The sequence below is a fragment of the Artibeus jamaicensis genome, unplaced genomic scaffold (assembly GCF_021234435.1).
Source record: "Artibeus jamaicensis isolate MK-2021 breed Jamaican fruit bat unplaced genomic scaffold, CSHL_Jam_final scaffold_833, whole genome shotgun sequence".
NCBI classification, from domain to species: domain Eukaryota; kingdom Metazoa; phylum Chordata; class Mammalia; order Chiroptera; family Phyllostomidae; genus Artibeus; species Artibeus jamaicensis.
The window spans coordinates 4,862,494-4,876,156 of record NW_026522056.1 but is presented as its reverse complement, the minus strand read 5'-3'; the positions used below and the strand labels follow the sequence as shown (position 1 = coordinate 4,876,156).

Sequence of the window (13,663 nt, the reverse complement as noted above, 5' to 3'; positions counted from 1 at the left end):
TCGATGAGCTGAGAGTCTTAGATAACTTTAAGAACCTCCATTATGATCCTGAATCTCAAGTAAAAGTTTATTTTAAATATATAGCATTTAGTTTGAGGTTAGAGGTTATAGTACATTTTAGAAGTCCTTCCAGTAGAATTAGTAAAAATAATAAAGGCTCACACTTAATGGAATGACTCTTAGTCACCTATGTAGAATTCATTTCTATGGAACATCTCTTTGCCCTAAATGCTAAATAAATTGCTGTCATATCAGAGAGCTGCTAGCCCAAGAGCCAGATGTTTCCAATTTTTGTTGAAAGACGAATACTCATGAAAAGACAAGTATCCCTTCTTCCTACACCTGTCACCTTTGTTTTAAATAAACTGTCCTTTGGACCACAAAAAGAAAAAGAAAAAAGTATCACTCTACTAATGGAAAACATCTTAAACTTAAATTCCATATCAAAGTTCATGCTTCAAGCAAGTTCAGCCAGACGTGCTTGAAAATTTCCACTCTACCTCCTCTCCCCACCCTGTGAGTCAAAAATGGTTCTTACCTGTTAGAAAAATCTGCCCTGCCTAGTACACCTGTCAGCCTAATTTCTTGGGTTGTACATGAAAAGAGTGCTTTTTCCTAGGTTATAAAGACTGAAAAGCCAGGAAAAATCTGGGAAGGTTACCAGTTAATGTCAAGAAGCTGAGTGGAAAAAGAATTGTCGTCACACAGGCCAGTACATTTCTTCTAGGAAACCTGGTCACATTAACATATCCTTAAAGTTTTCATACTACTTACTTAGCAGCCTGTAAGATGCACATGAGTGTGTAAAATTAGGGAGGGTAGGGTTTTTATGGTGATGTGTTCCCCTTTCCATTATCTGTACTTTAAGTCCATTCTCTGATCCTTTTTGTCCTCTAATAGACAAATAAAGAAATCAGATGTATAATAGTTAAAGCACATATTTTTTAAAGCTTTAAATTATTTTTAATAAAGGGAGAATATAACATAATTAAGGTTACTAAGAAGGGGTTCTTGTGCTTTACTATTGATCAGCAGCATTGGAGGGCTCATGAAAATACTGAGTTTTTCATGTCCAGAGTTTATAATTCAGTAAGTCTGGGCTGGGGCCTGATATTCTGCATTTCTAACAAGTTTCTAGGTGACGCTATTGTTAGTGGCCCGGGGACACCATACTTTGAGAACCACTGCTCCACTGAAGGGTTCGTTAACCTTAGCACTGTTGACATTTCGGGCCAGATCATACTTCGGTGTAGGCCCTGCCTGTGCACTGTGGCACCCCTGGCTTCTATCTACTCAATACCATTAGCACCCACCCAGTTGTTACAACCAAAAATGTGTCGTGGGGAGTAACGTTGCCTCTGGTTGAGAACCACTGCTTTAGGAATACTAAATCCAAGTGATCGCCCGCTTTACTCTTCTCGTGCTTTTGTGAGGGAGGGTGGTGTGGAGGTTGGGTGGGGTAAAAATGGCTTCTTGGAATTAAAAAAGAGGTTATGAGCCTTCAGGTAAAAGTTATGCCTTAATGCAGTTAGGTGTGATTATCTTTAAATTTTATTGTACTGCTATCCTGAAATATCTCATAGATGTATAATCCAATCAATAAAAAAATGTGTGTGAAGACAGATGGTCACCTGAGTGTTAGTCCCAATATTTCCAAGGTCACTGCAAGGTGAGCAACAGCAAGAATTCCTTTAATGATGATACTGATTCTCACCAGAATCAGTATGGTCTTTATACAGGGGTGGGCAAAGTATGTTTGCAGTTGCTCACATGGAAAATAATACAATAATTAATAATCATACAAAAATAAGCTGTGTTTTACACACTCACAACTGTAAACCTACTTTTGCCCACCCCTGTACATTGTAGATTACATGGCCTCACTCTCCTGCCAACTCCCATTGCTTTTAGGATAATGTCCTGACATCGCTTATGAGGTTTTGCACAATCATGCTTTGTCTTTAACTCTGTCTTTAACCATTTTATTCTTTTTTTCTGTTCCATCTCCAGTCTCTGCCTCCCCACCCCACCCCCAATTCATACCAAGCTGCTTTTCATTCCTAGATTGTATCCTACTCTAACTTCTCATGTTTGTGCTTGCTGTTTACATTTCCTGTGATACCCTTTCATTTTACTGACCTATAAACTGTATGAGAGCATGGCCTGCATCTGTCTGTCCTCAGTGATTTATTTCCTTCTGAGTCCTGCTTGCACTGCTGGGTATAATCATTGCTGGCTCAGCTGTGTTATTTTACTCATGGAAATAATTTCGGCTGCTTTTTGGCCACGTCATGTTGACCATACAGAGTTAGTTCTAATTCAGAATGCATTTAAAATCAAAGTGAATTAAATATCTAACCTAACCATAATGTGACTTTTACATTTGTATAGTTATGTTTGGCTTTGAGTAAAAGAAGCCTCAAGCTGGCCAGACTTAAGCAAGAGATTTATCTAACATAACAAGGGGCTTCAAGGTTTTAAATTTAGTGGATCGGTTTGGGTCTCCAGAACTTAGTCTTTCTCTGCCTTTCTCTGCATTCCACTGCATTGGCCTCATCCAAAGGTGGTTCCCTTAGTAGTCATCAGGAGACTGCTAGTGGCAATTGAGGCAGCATGTTGATTCACTTCAAGAGGAGATCGCCCCTCCTTTCCCAGAAGTTCAAGTATGCATTCTCTTGCATCTCTTTGGTCCAAATGGTCTTTGCCCTATGCATCCTCAAGTCAGTCACTGATAGATGGGATGAAGGCACCATAACTATCTTAGATTGATCATCTGTGAATAGAATGGATGCTGGGAAGTCACCCAGTGTCCTTTACAATTTCTCTTTTGCCAAAGGGAAAAAATTATATTAACCTAAAGTAAATTTCCTGTAAGGGAAAATATTTCCAACTCTCTGCATTTTAAGACTTATTACAACTCCCAAGAGCTGGTGCTCACAAAAAGAAGCCTAAGAAATCTTTTGTAATAGTTAACCATGGAATCTTTTTTCCCCTTCAGATCCAGACATTTAATGTGGATGCACCATGCCAGACCGTGGAAGATTTAACGAGTGGGGTTGTGATGGCCCAGGTTCTTCAAAAAATGTAAGAATAAATTGCTTTTTATTTTGTATGTCATTTTACATGGATATTTGATTAGATTAAAACACGGGCAAAAAGTTAAGTGCTTATATGAAATGTATGTTGCACATAATACAAGAACTGTAAGCAGGAGTGATAATTTTGATGGCATGTACTTGTTTAGGTACAGATTGACTGGCTGCAAGATAATTAGGGCTGTAATAGTCCAATGGTTTTAGCAGAGTTATTTGTTCTTATGTTTTTTAGCATATTTTTGACAGAAATTTTCATATTAGTAACCAGATTTTGCTATCGTAGAAGATCTAGGAGGCTTACTCTGAGTAATAATGCTAAAGTGTAACAGTGAGTGTTTTGTAACTACCCATATAAAATAATGGATAACCAGTCCCCTATGCTCCGTATCCCTTTTAACCATTTGTATTCTTTTGCAAAGTATGTTAACACTGTCTTATATGCCATATATTCTCTTGTTGGCTCATTTGCTGCTGCCCCTGCCGCCCACACCCCACAAACACGTGTACTCGTTAAGCTTTGCATGGAGGCGGGGTGTGTTTTTGTTTTCTGTCCTGTCAAAGCACCTAAGCTTCGCATAGAGGCAGGGCAGTGCCTGGTGTTCGGCCGAACCATATGAAAATGACCTTTTTTGTAGATTAAAAAAATGGTCAAATATTAGTAATTTCTCTTAAGATTTTTAAATTTTTATTTATTTTTTCTTTTTAGGGAGAGGGGAAGGGAAGGAGAAAGAGAGGGAGAGAAACATTGATGTGTGAGAGAAAAACATTGATCATTGCCTCTTGCACCCTCCAACCAGGGTCCTGGCCTGTAGCCCAGGCATATGCCAACTGGGAATCGAACTGGCAACCTTTCAGTTTATAAGCCTCCTAGAAGACGCTAAGAGGCTTACTCCTAGTAAAAATACTGAAATGTAACAGTGAGTTTTTCTCTAAGCACCCATGTAAAATAATTGACAACCATTCCCCTATGCTCAGTTCGGTTCCCAATCAGGGCACATGCCTGGGTTGCAGGCCATATCCTCAGTAGGGGGCACACAAGAGGCAACCACACATTGATGGTCCCTCTCTTTCTCCTTGCCCTCCCCTTTCTGTAAAAATAAGTAAAATCTTAAAACAAAAACAAAAACAAAAACAGAATTTATTGGGCTTCATGCAATTTGGGAGATACTTTTGTCTTCTGAAGCCCTGAACCCTTTTCAGCCTGACAATATTAAAAGATTTGCATATAACTAGCAAGGATTTCCTGCTCTTCTATTGAGAATCATTGCCATCATTAATTCTCGCTGTTGCTCACCTTACAGTAGGCTCTTTACAGTTGCCCATCTGAGAAGCAATTCAAATGCCTGCGTTTCAGAGAATTTGTGTGCCTGTAGCATTGGGGGCTCATGCTTAAAAACTATAGCTTGCCATTGCTTTCTTCTGTGACTTATATGGCACCTCTTTCCAGGTATACAGGCATACAGACTTCTTGATAGAGCTCAAGAAGGCTCATTTGAACCTGACCAGAGTGATCTCATGATTGTCATGGTCACTTCTGAGTGGTGCCCTAATGACTTTTAGCCTTTGAATGGCCCAGAGAGTTTCACTGAAGTTCTTTTTTTTAACTTAATTTTTTAATTTATTTATCTTTAGAGAGGAGAAAGGAGGGAGAAATAGAGGGAGAGAAATATCATCGTGTGGTTGCCTCTCACATGCCCACTACTGGGGACCTGGCCCACAACCCAGGCATGTGCCCTGACTGGGAATCAAACTGGCGACCCTTTGGTTTGCAGACTGGCACTCAGTCTACTGAGCCATACCAGCCAGGGCTGAAGTTCTTAATAAAATTTATTTGTGGGCATGTAGATGTATATAAGTGAGCCTACCAAGTATGTGTCAGTAAATGAGTTTGTCACTTAAATTAGTTTGGGTAGGATTTCTTACTTGAAGAAACCAGAAGAAAGACTATATCAATTTACCAATGAAGATCAAAAGAAACTTGTATTCTACAAAATGGTTACCTTAATTTACCGAAGTCTTGTGGGCATATTTCTCATCAGTACTTAGATTTTTAACTTTTTTTCCAAAATGCTTTCTTGTTTCCCTTTTGTTGAGATACAACACATACAGAAAAGCCTACCTAAAAAGTGATGAGTTTGTGTTTGTATATCTATGAATATTGTATGTATATGTATATCTATACATGCATCCATGTAACCGCCACCCAGATTGAAATATAACATTTTTAGCACCAAGATTCATTTCATGGCCCTCCCTAATCAATATTTCTTGCCTCAAAGATGCTTGTGACTTCTACATCATTAGTTTTTCCTGTTCTTGAATATTTTATAAATTGAATCATGCAGTGTATACTGACTTCTTTCACTCAGTATATGTGAGATTCGTTCATACTGCTGCATATCATCTATTTTAAGTAATTCTGTAGTATATTCACCTTCTCCAGAAGTTCAGTTCCTCTGTTGTCAGTTTGATATTTATTGAACGGCTACTTGGGTCAAGCACTGGTGATGCAAAGATAAGCAACAACTCACAGGGTAATTGCCATCAGAGTTTATAACCTGGGAAAAAACAGATTTTAAATAACCATGAAAACAAAATGGCTACTATAACAAGTTCTTCAGAGGAGGAATATGTAGCGTTATGAAAGTTTGTTTAAGAGGCATAATTAACTTAGACAAGGAAGTCATGAACATTCTACCTGAGTAGGTAAAGATGTATTGGATCTGAAGGATCCTTGGAAACAGGTTTCTTAGCACAGGGAAGAGCATACATAGAGGCCTTATAGGCTGATGGTATATGGTGAACACCACCACAGAAAGAAAGAGGGTCCAAGTGGCTAGAGAGGAGAGGGAGAGCTGTGGGTTGAGAGGTGGGCGGAGCCAAACCACGTAGGACTTGTGTCTTTATTCCAAGGGCCATGAGAAGCAATGGAGGGGTTTTATTTTGGGAGAGGGGTGAACATAGATTTATATTTAGAAAATTGTTTGGCTACAGGTATAAAATGAATTGGAAGAAACAATAATAACCACAGATGATTAATTTTAAAGAAATTTGTAATAACTCAGAAGGGAAATGATGAGGAGGTGGCAAAGGAGATCAAGATAAGTGGATAGACTCAAAATGGTATAATAAATCAAATTTTAATGATTGATATGGGGTAGTTAGTAAAAGGTAGTTATCAAAATTGACTTAAGTTTCCAACTTAAGCGAATACACAGAAGAGGGTGCAAACCACTGATGTGGGGACACTGAAAGGGGATCTGATGCAAAGGAGATCTCCTTTGGATGTATCATGGGTTCGGGTTGGGAAGGAACATTGACTGTTAGTGCTTCTGAGACATTAAGAGAAGATGCGAAGTTAGCAGTTAACCATACAGGCCTAGAGGCCTAGAGTTCGGAAGAGGAGTCTGAAACTGGAGGTAACCAGTTGACGAATTTTTTCATTGAAGCTGTAAGTGTGGATTAAGTCACTCAAGGAAGAGTATGGGGTAAGAAGAAAAATTGCACAGCCTGAGTCTTGAAGAACTTTAGCATTTAATTGTTGATTAAAACGTTAACTCACAGACGGAACAGAAAGGTGTGAGGAAAGTCAGCCAAGAAGAGAGTTTTACTAGAAATAACAAATCATTTCATTTTGACTGAGTTGATAAGTGAAAAACTATACATTTTTGTAATCTTAGTAGAAATTTTATCAAATCTGAACAGATCCAAGTAAGCTTATTGCTAGTATAACTTATTTTTTCTCTAGTTTTTAGAGGCATTTTCTGTTCCTCTGCTTTCCAGCTTCCCAAATTCTGTTGTCTTCTCTCTCTCTGTTCATGTCCCCCTCACTTTTTCAATTAATAGACTGTTGTTTTAGAGCAGTGTTAGTTTCACAGCAAAATTCAGTGGAAGAGTTTGGATGAGAAGGTTCTGGAGGTAGACAGCAGTGTGAACATACTTAAGGCCACTGGACTTAAAAGTGGTTTAAGTGATAGATTTTACTACAATAAAAAGACTTACAAATTGAGTGGAAATTACGACAAGTTTCCACGTATTTCCTGCCCCACCACACACACAGCGTTCCCCACTATCAGCATCCCCAGCTGAGTGACACATCATTGCCACCCCCGTCCCTAATTCGGAGCTCATTCTGCGCTTTACATTTTGTGGGTTTTGACAAATATATAATGACATGTATCCACCATGATAGTAAGTCACAGATTAGCTTTACTACCCTAAACATCGCCTTTGTTCCGCCTAATCGTCGCTCCTTCCTTGGCTCCTTGCCAGTCACTGAGTCACTGTTCTCTTTACTGTCTGCATAGTCTTGCCTTTTCCAGAATGCTCTGCAGTTGGGATCATACAGTCCATATAGCCTTTTCCAGATTGGCTTTGTTAAACAAAAATTTTAACTTCCACGACTGAAAGTCTTTATTTTTTATGTATTTTTTTCATTACTGTTTTTGTACCCCTGTACCTTCTTCCACCTCATCCACCCCCACTCCCCACTGTCCCCACCCGCCCCAGCAGTCATCTCTTTGTTGTCTGCGTCCATGGGTTCTCTTTTTTCTTTTTGGCTCAATCCCTTCGCCTCCCCCACTCAGGGGGGACTGTCAGCCTTCTCTCTCTGATTGTTTCTACTTTGCTTGTTAGTTCAGTTTGTTCATTAGATTCACCATATGAGTGAAACCATATGGTACTTATTCTCTGCCTGGCCTGTTTCACGTAGCTAATATTCTACAGGTCCATCTGTACTGTCACAGAGGGTAAAATTTTCTTCTTTTTATGGCCAAGTAGTATTTCATTGTGTAAGTGTGCAGCAGCCATTGTATCCACTTATCTAGTGGTAGACACTTACTTGGGCTGCTTCCGAATCATGGCAATTGTAAATAACACTGCAGTGAACATAGGGGTGCATATATACTTCTGAATTACTGCTTTGCGTTTCTTTAGATAAATTCTCAGAACTGGAATTGCTGGGTCATGAGGAAGTTCCAGTTTTAATTTTGTGAGATAACTCCACACTGCTTTCCATAGTGGCTGCACCCCCACCAACAGTGCACAAGGATTCCCCTTTCTCTACATCCTCGTCAGTACTTGTTGTTTGTTGACTGATTGAGAATAGTCATTATTTTTTTAAATTTTATTTTCATTGTTGTTCAAGTACAGCTGTCTGTCTTTTACTCCCATCCCAGGCTACCCACCCATCCCTCCCCGCCTCCCTCACTACTTCCCTCGCATTTCCACCCCCAGAGTAGCCATTCTGACAGGTGTGACATGGTGTCTTTTTAAAAGACAGGGTTTATTAGACTACTGCTAGCAAAAAGGAAGGCCGGTCTTGGTATATGGAGTCTAGAGGACTACCAGCAGCGTGGCTAGGTAGAAAATATAACATATCCCTCAGCATATCCCTCAACCAGAGTTTTGCAAGCATTTTTATACATCAGGTAGGGCGGAGAAAGGTGTGAGCTGTTCCAAAAGCAATTACATTAGCTGTAGATAAGGGGAGTGGGAGAAGCTGAGGCAGGGCCCGTTCAGCAGCGTCCATACAGCTCACGTGGAAAACCAGAAGTTGAGCCTCCTGGGGTCAGTGGCATCCGGCCAGTCTCCCTTTTTAGAAATAGCCACCTCGTGGTGATTGCTGGGGAGAGGGGGGTTTTAGTGGTAATGGGGGGAAAAACACCAAGAAAGATTAAACTTAAAGAAGAGAGAAACAGCCACCTGGAAGTTAATTGAACAATTCCAGCACACACTAAGAGGTACGAGCAGTCTTTTCTTGATCTTGCACTGCAGTTGTTACCTGGTAACCCCGCCTCGTCTTTTCCTTCTGCCCTCTGGCCTGCTGTGATTTAATTTAGGACGTGCAGAATTTTCTTTATCAGCTTATTTTTTACTTGGCCACATTACATTTAAGGTTCTTCCCTGTTTTTGTGGCTTGGTAGCTCATTTCTTGTAGCACTTCCTACCCTCTTTCTCCACAGCGTTATTGAGATGAAATTGGCATACAACAAATCACACGTTTTTAAAGAATAGAATTTGATACATTTCACCAGTCAAGATAATGAGCATGTCAGTCACTTAAACAAGTCTTTCAGTCCCTTTTTCCTGCCACCCGTTTCCCAGTTTCAGGCGACCACTGGTTTGCTTTCCATCCCTGTAGATTCATTTGCATTTTCTAGAAATTTATATTGATGGACAATACATTTTTTTGTTTTTTAGGTTTTATTTTTTGATAGAGGGGAAGGGAGGGGGAAAGAGAGGGAGAGAAACATTGATGCGCGAGACATACATTTATTCTGTTGCCTCTCGCACATCCCCAACTGGGGACCTGGCATGCAACCCAGGCTTGTGCCCCCACTGGGAATTGAACCAGTGACCCTTTGGTTTGCAAGCCAGCACTCAATCCACTGAGCCACACTAGCCATGTCTGTTTTATTTTTCTGAGGGAAGAGATGTGGCTTCTTTCATGAAGCACAATTATTCTGGGATCTGTTCCTGTTTCTGCCTGCATTCACTGTGTGCGTGTTGTGTTGATTGGCTGCCGCATAACCTACTCATGTATTCATCTGGTGATGAGCATCTGGGCGGTTCGTTTTGGCCTATTACAAATAAAGCTGCTGTGAACACCAGTGTACAAATCTTTGTCTGTGTAGACATATGCTTCCATTTCCCTTGGGTATAGCTAACTCTCCAGTAAATATTTAATGGCAGGGGACCAAAATATTTTTTATATTTTTAAAAAATTATTAGAAAGTAGGTGTAAGAAACAAAATATCTGTAGAAATACTAAGGTTTGCTAATAGAAATGTCATATTAAGGAATGAAATCCAAATACAGTGTTTGTTTTGGACCCAATCTTAATTTGGGGGAGTCCAATAAGAACTTTACAGTACTTAAATAATTTTAACAGTAGACATAAAATTTCTTTCTTTCCTTCTGTGAAGGCAGTTGAGTCAGACATTATATTTCTGGAATTACATTAAGGATAAAATTGAATGGCTTTATCCTTTAGCTTGAGCTATGACTGCGACTGGTACATAAGTTACAGCCAAGTGTGATGTTACTGGAAAAATCTAAGGAAATGATTTTGTAAGTTTCTCTTTTTTTTTTAAGCAAGAGTTGGGACATAGTAAGCTATGTTTAGTTTCTTACTCATGGAGAACACTCCCAGTAACATCAGTTGTTATTTCCATATCTGTGCAGAGCTATAATCTATTGAGATTTTGGAGGAAATTACTTTTATGTTGTTTTATCTTAGCCTGAGAGCATCAATTAAGGGCTACTTACAAAACATTGCCGAAATTGTAACTACTTATCCAAACAGTTGTGGCTAGATTTCTGCTTAGTGAGTCAACGTTTGTTACTAGGAAAAGGCACACTGACTATAAGAAGGCTGTAGATGCCTATTCTTGCTATATTCTTGGTATATTCTAAGTAGTAGATTGGACGCTTACTAAGTGAACATGCAGTCTCTTTCCAAATGTATTTCAGTTTGCAAATACACAAAACCTGCTATGTGAGACGTGAGGTATTGGGCTGCAGTGAATGAGAATACAGACATTCTGTGATGTTGAACAAATAATTTCTTAAGAGTTTGGTTTCAGAACCTTTGAAATGAAGATTATGCTGGGCTAAAAAGTTTTGTTTTTTCTTTCTAGTGTTTATAGATTTTAGGATATGTTCCTAAGAAAAATAACCATAAGTATATTCAGGTTGCATCCTTTTTTCAGTATGTCCACACCATTGTTTTGTTACATTTTAAGCCTTTTGCGAACAGAAGTGGTGTCCAACTTTGTCTAATGTCCAATGTTATATCTGAGAAAATAGATTCTCAGTTTTGTATTTTGAAAAATCAACACTTTATAAATAGTATTGGTGATATTTGAAGTAATAAATGATGAAGGCCATTGAAATAGTAACTGAAAAAAATTTTTTAAGATTTTATTTATTTATTTTTAGAGGGGAAGGGAAGGAGAGAAGGAGAGAAATATCAATGTATGGTTGCCTCTCGTGAGTCCCATGCTGGGAACTGGCCTGCAACCCAGGCATGTGCCCTGACTGGGAATCAAACCGCGATCGTGTGGTTTGCAGGCCCACACTCAATCCACTGAGCTACACCATCCAGGACTTGAAAAAATTTTTTAACCTTCATAATGTATTTCCTTTGTTTAAAATTATGTCTATTTAGAATTTTCATGTATTAACATGGTATCTATAAAAGTTGATATGTTAATTCCAAGTTAGTGTACTTGTCATTTGTTTTTAAAATATATTAACTCTATGATTATTTTTCATCTTTTAGTTTGTTTTCTGATAAAATGCGTATGCATTTTAATGAGCTAGTAACATTGATTTTAGGAAAATCGGTAATGATACCTAGTTTCATGTATTGAGTTATCCAGTGGATGTTATTTGGCAAATTCATTTTTATGTTGCAATTAAGTGGTGAAATGGGATGGGTTTCAATTTTCTTTCTTACCAAGCAAATTGCTTGATAGCTACACGATCTTAATATGCCACCTTTTTCTTATTTGTAGAGATCCTGCATATTTTGATGAAAATTGGCTAAACAGAATCAAAACAGAAGTGGGAGATAATTGGAGGCTAAAGGTATTATTTTTTTATTTTTCTATCTGTAAATCAATCTTTTATTTCTGTGTGTGTAATATTTGTCGATTTTTGATCACATGTGTCCTGTGAGCTTTAGAAACTTAGACAGTCCATAGCACAATCATCTAGAATTGAAGGCTGGAGGTGACCTGTAACTGCTCCCCCAGATAGCATGTCACTTAGGGAAGCCCAGGGACTGAGGGCCTGGACTCCTGAGCCAGGGTGCCTGTGTCCCTCTCACAGCTTTGCCGTTGACTGTCTGCGGGAACGTCCTTCAGCCCTTCTGTGCCTTGCTTTCCCTGTGTGTGACACAAGGATTGTCATAGAATCCACCTCATAGAAAGAAATGAGTTAATGTATATAAAATACCTAAGGTAGTTAGTTCATGGCATGTGTTATGTTCAATGCTAGTGTTATTAATAATGAGGAAATATTGGGAAATAAACTACCACTTTAGATGAACACATTAAATTTTAAGGCATTCTCATTTTACGTGTTCAAATATGAAAAAAATAACATATTAGAATAAAGGCAGTAAAGTATATTATATATATTTTCCATATTTCCAAATTTTTCTATAAGTATAAACATTCGTTTATGAATTTTTTTTAAATCAAGTTTTCAGTTCTTTTTTCCCTTAAGAAATAAATATGTCTCTGATTAACCACTGGATTGCACTGCTGTGATTCAGCCTCTTTTATTTGATGGCTACAGGCTCCACTGTCTTCTGTCCTAGGACTCTTCAGCTACTAACATGGGCTGGGATCAGCAAGGTAGATGATCAACAGGATCATTTTCTGTGCACATTTAATTTCACACAAATGCAGCCGTATGAGTTGGGCCTAAAAAAAATAATGGCTTAGGATAAATAATGCCAGTGATTCTGCCTGTGTTTTACCGGGATAGCATATGGCCAGTGAACCAATTCTCTGGAGTGAGTGGGTGTTGGGAGACATCTGTGCGTTGGCCTCTCCTGTCTGTTTCTAGGTTGCTCCTTACACTACAGGTGTGTGGCAGTGCAGACCGTTACACTGGCATTTCACGATATAATAGTTTTTTTTAAATGTTATGGGTCTTAAATATTTACTTTGGTGCTCAGTTGAAGAAAGAGCAATCTTTTCTGATGGTGGAGGAATTTGGGGACATATGTTATAGGTAACGTTAAGAGGTTTCCAAGGATAATTTTGACTATAATTTTTGCTTAATGCTTTTAACCTTAGAACTTAACCTCTATATAAGATGCAACTCTACTTTTTTCAGTGCTGTTTATATATTACTTACTTTTATTTTAAGGAAAATAGCACTGAACTCGAGTCTTCATTAAGGATGGTACATTTTTTTCTTTAGCTGCAGAAAATCTGAATAATCTTCCTATTATATCTTACTTAGTTACCTTCCAATTTTTGTCAGTGGTCATAATATTAAAAATTTAACATTACTGGAAGCTTAACTTCTTACATAAGTATATTAGATAAAGTAAAGTAGACCATAGAGAGTCCTTTTTTGGTAATGATGGTAATTCAGACATGCTGTTGAATTTATTTTCTACGTTTACTTTATGATTAACTGATTTGATTAGTTGATTTAGAAATTTTTTGTTAAACTATACTTTGATCTGTATTCATCTTTTACCCAGTTGTTTTCTCTCTCTGAACAGATAAGCAATCTAAAGAAAATTTTAAAAGGAATCCTGGATTATAATCATGAAGTAAGGACTTTTTTTCTCATTCTACTTGGGAATACTACTATGGGATAGTTTAATTTTATAATATTTTACAATAGTTTCATATAAAGGAATAGTTACCTAAAAATTAATAATCCATTTGTCTTCCATTGTACAGGATGTTGGCTCACACAGCCATCTTCCACTGTAACGTGGGTAGTTTGCAGATAAACACTAATTTATGTTAAACTTTACTTTCTGTATCTGTGAATTCTCTCCTTTCGTTCTTTACTTGTGAGTATAGTTTAGGGTC

The 13,663-nt window shown here is 38.2% G+C and overlaps 1 protein-coding gene across 1 annotated transcript in view; it reads left to right on the top strand.

Annotated features, from left to right (window-relative positions):
• HOOK3 (hook microtubule tethering protein 3) overlaps nucleotides 1–13,663 on the top strand; it is an 86,841-nt gene that overhangs the window by 2,698 nt on the left and 70,480 nt on the right. The window contains exons 2-4 of the mRNA XM_037164184.2: nucleotides 2,999–3,084; nucleotides 11,615–11,687; nucleotides 13,345–13,395. Of these exons, the coding sequence (XP_037020079.1) occupies nucleotides 2,999–3,084; nucleotides 11,615–11,687; nucleotides 13,345–13,395 (210 nt within the window). The remainder of the gene's footprint in view (nucleotides 1–2,998; nucleotides 3,085–11,614; nucleotides 11,688–13,344; nucleotides 13,396–13,663) is intronic.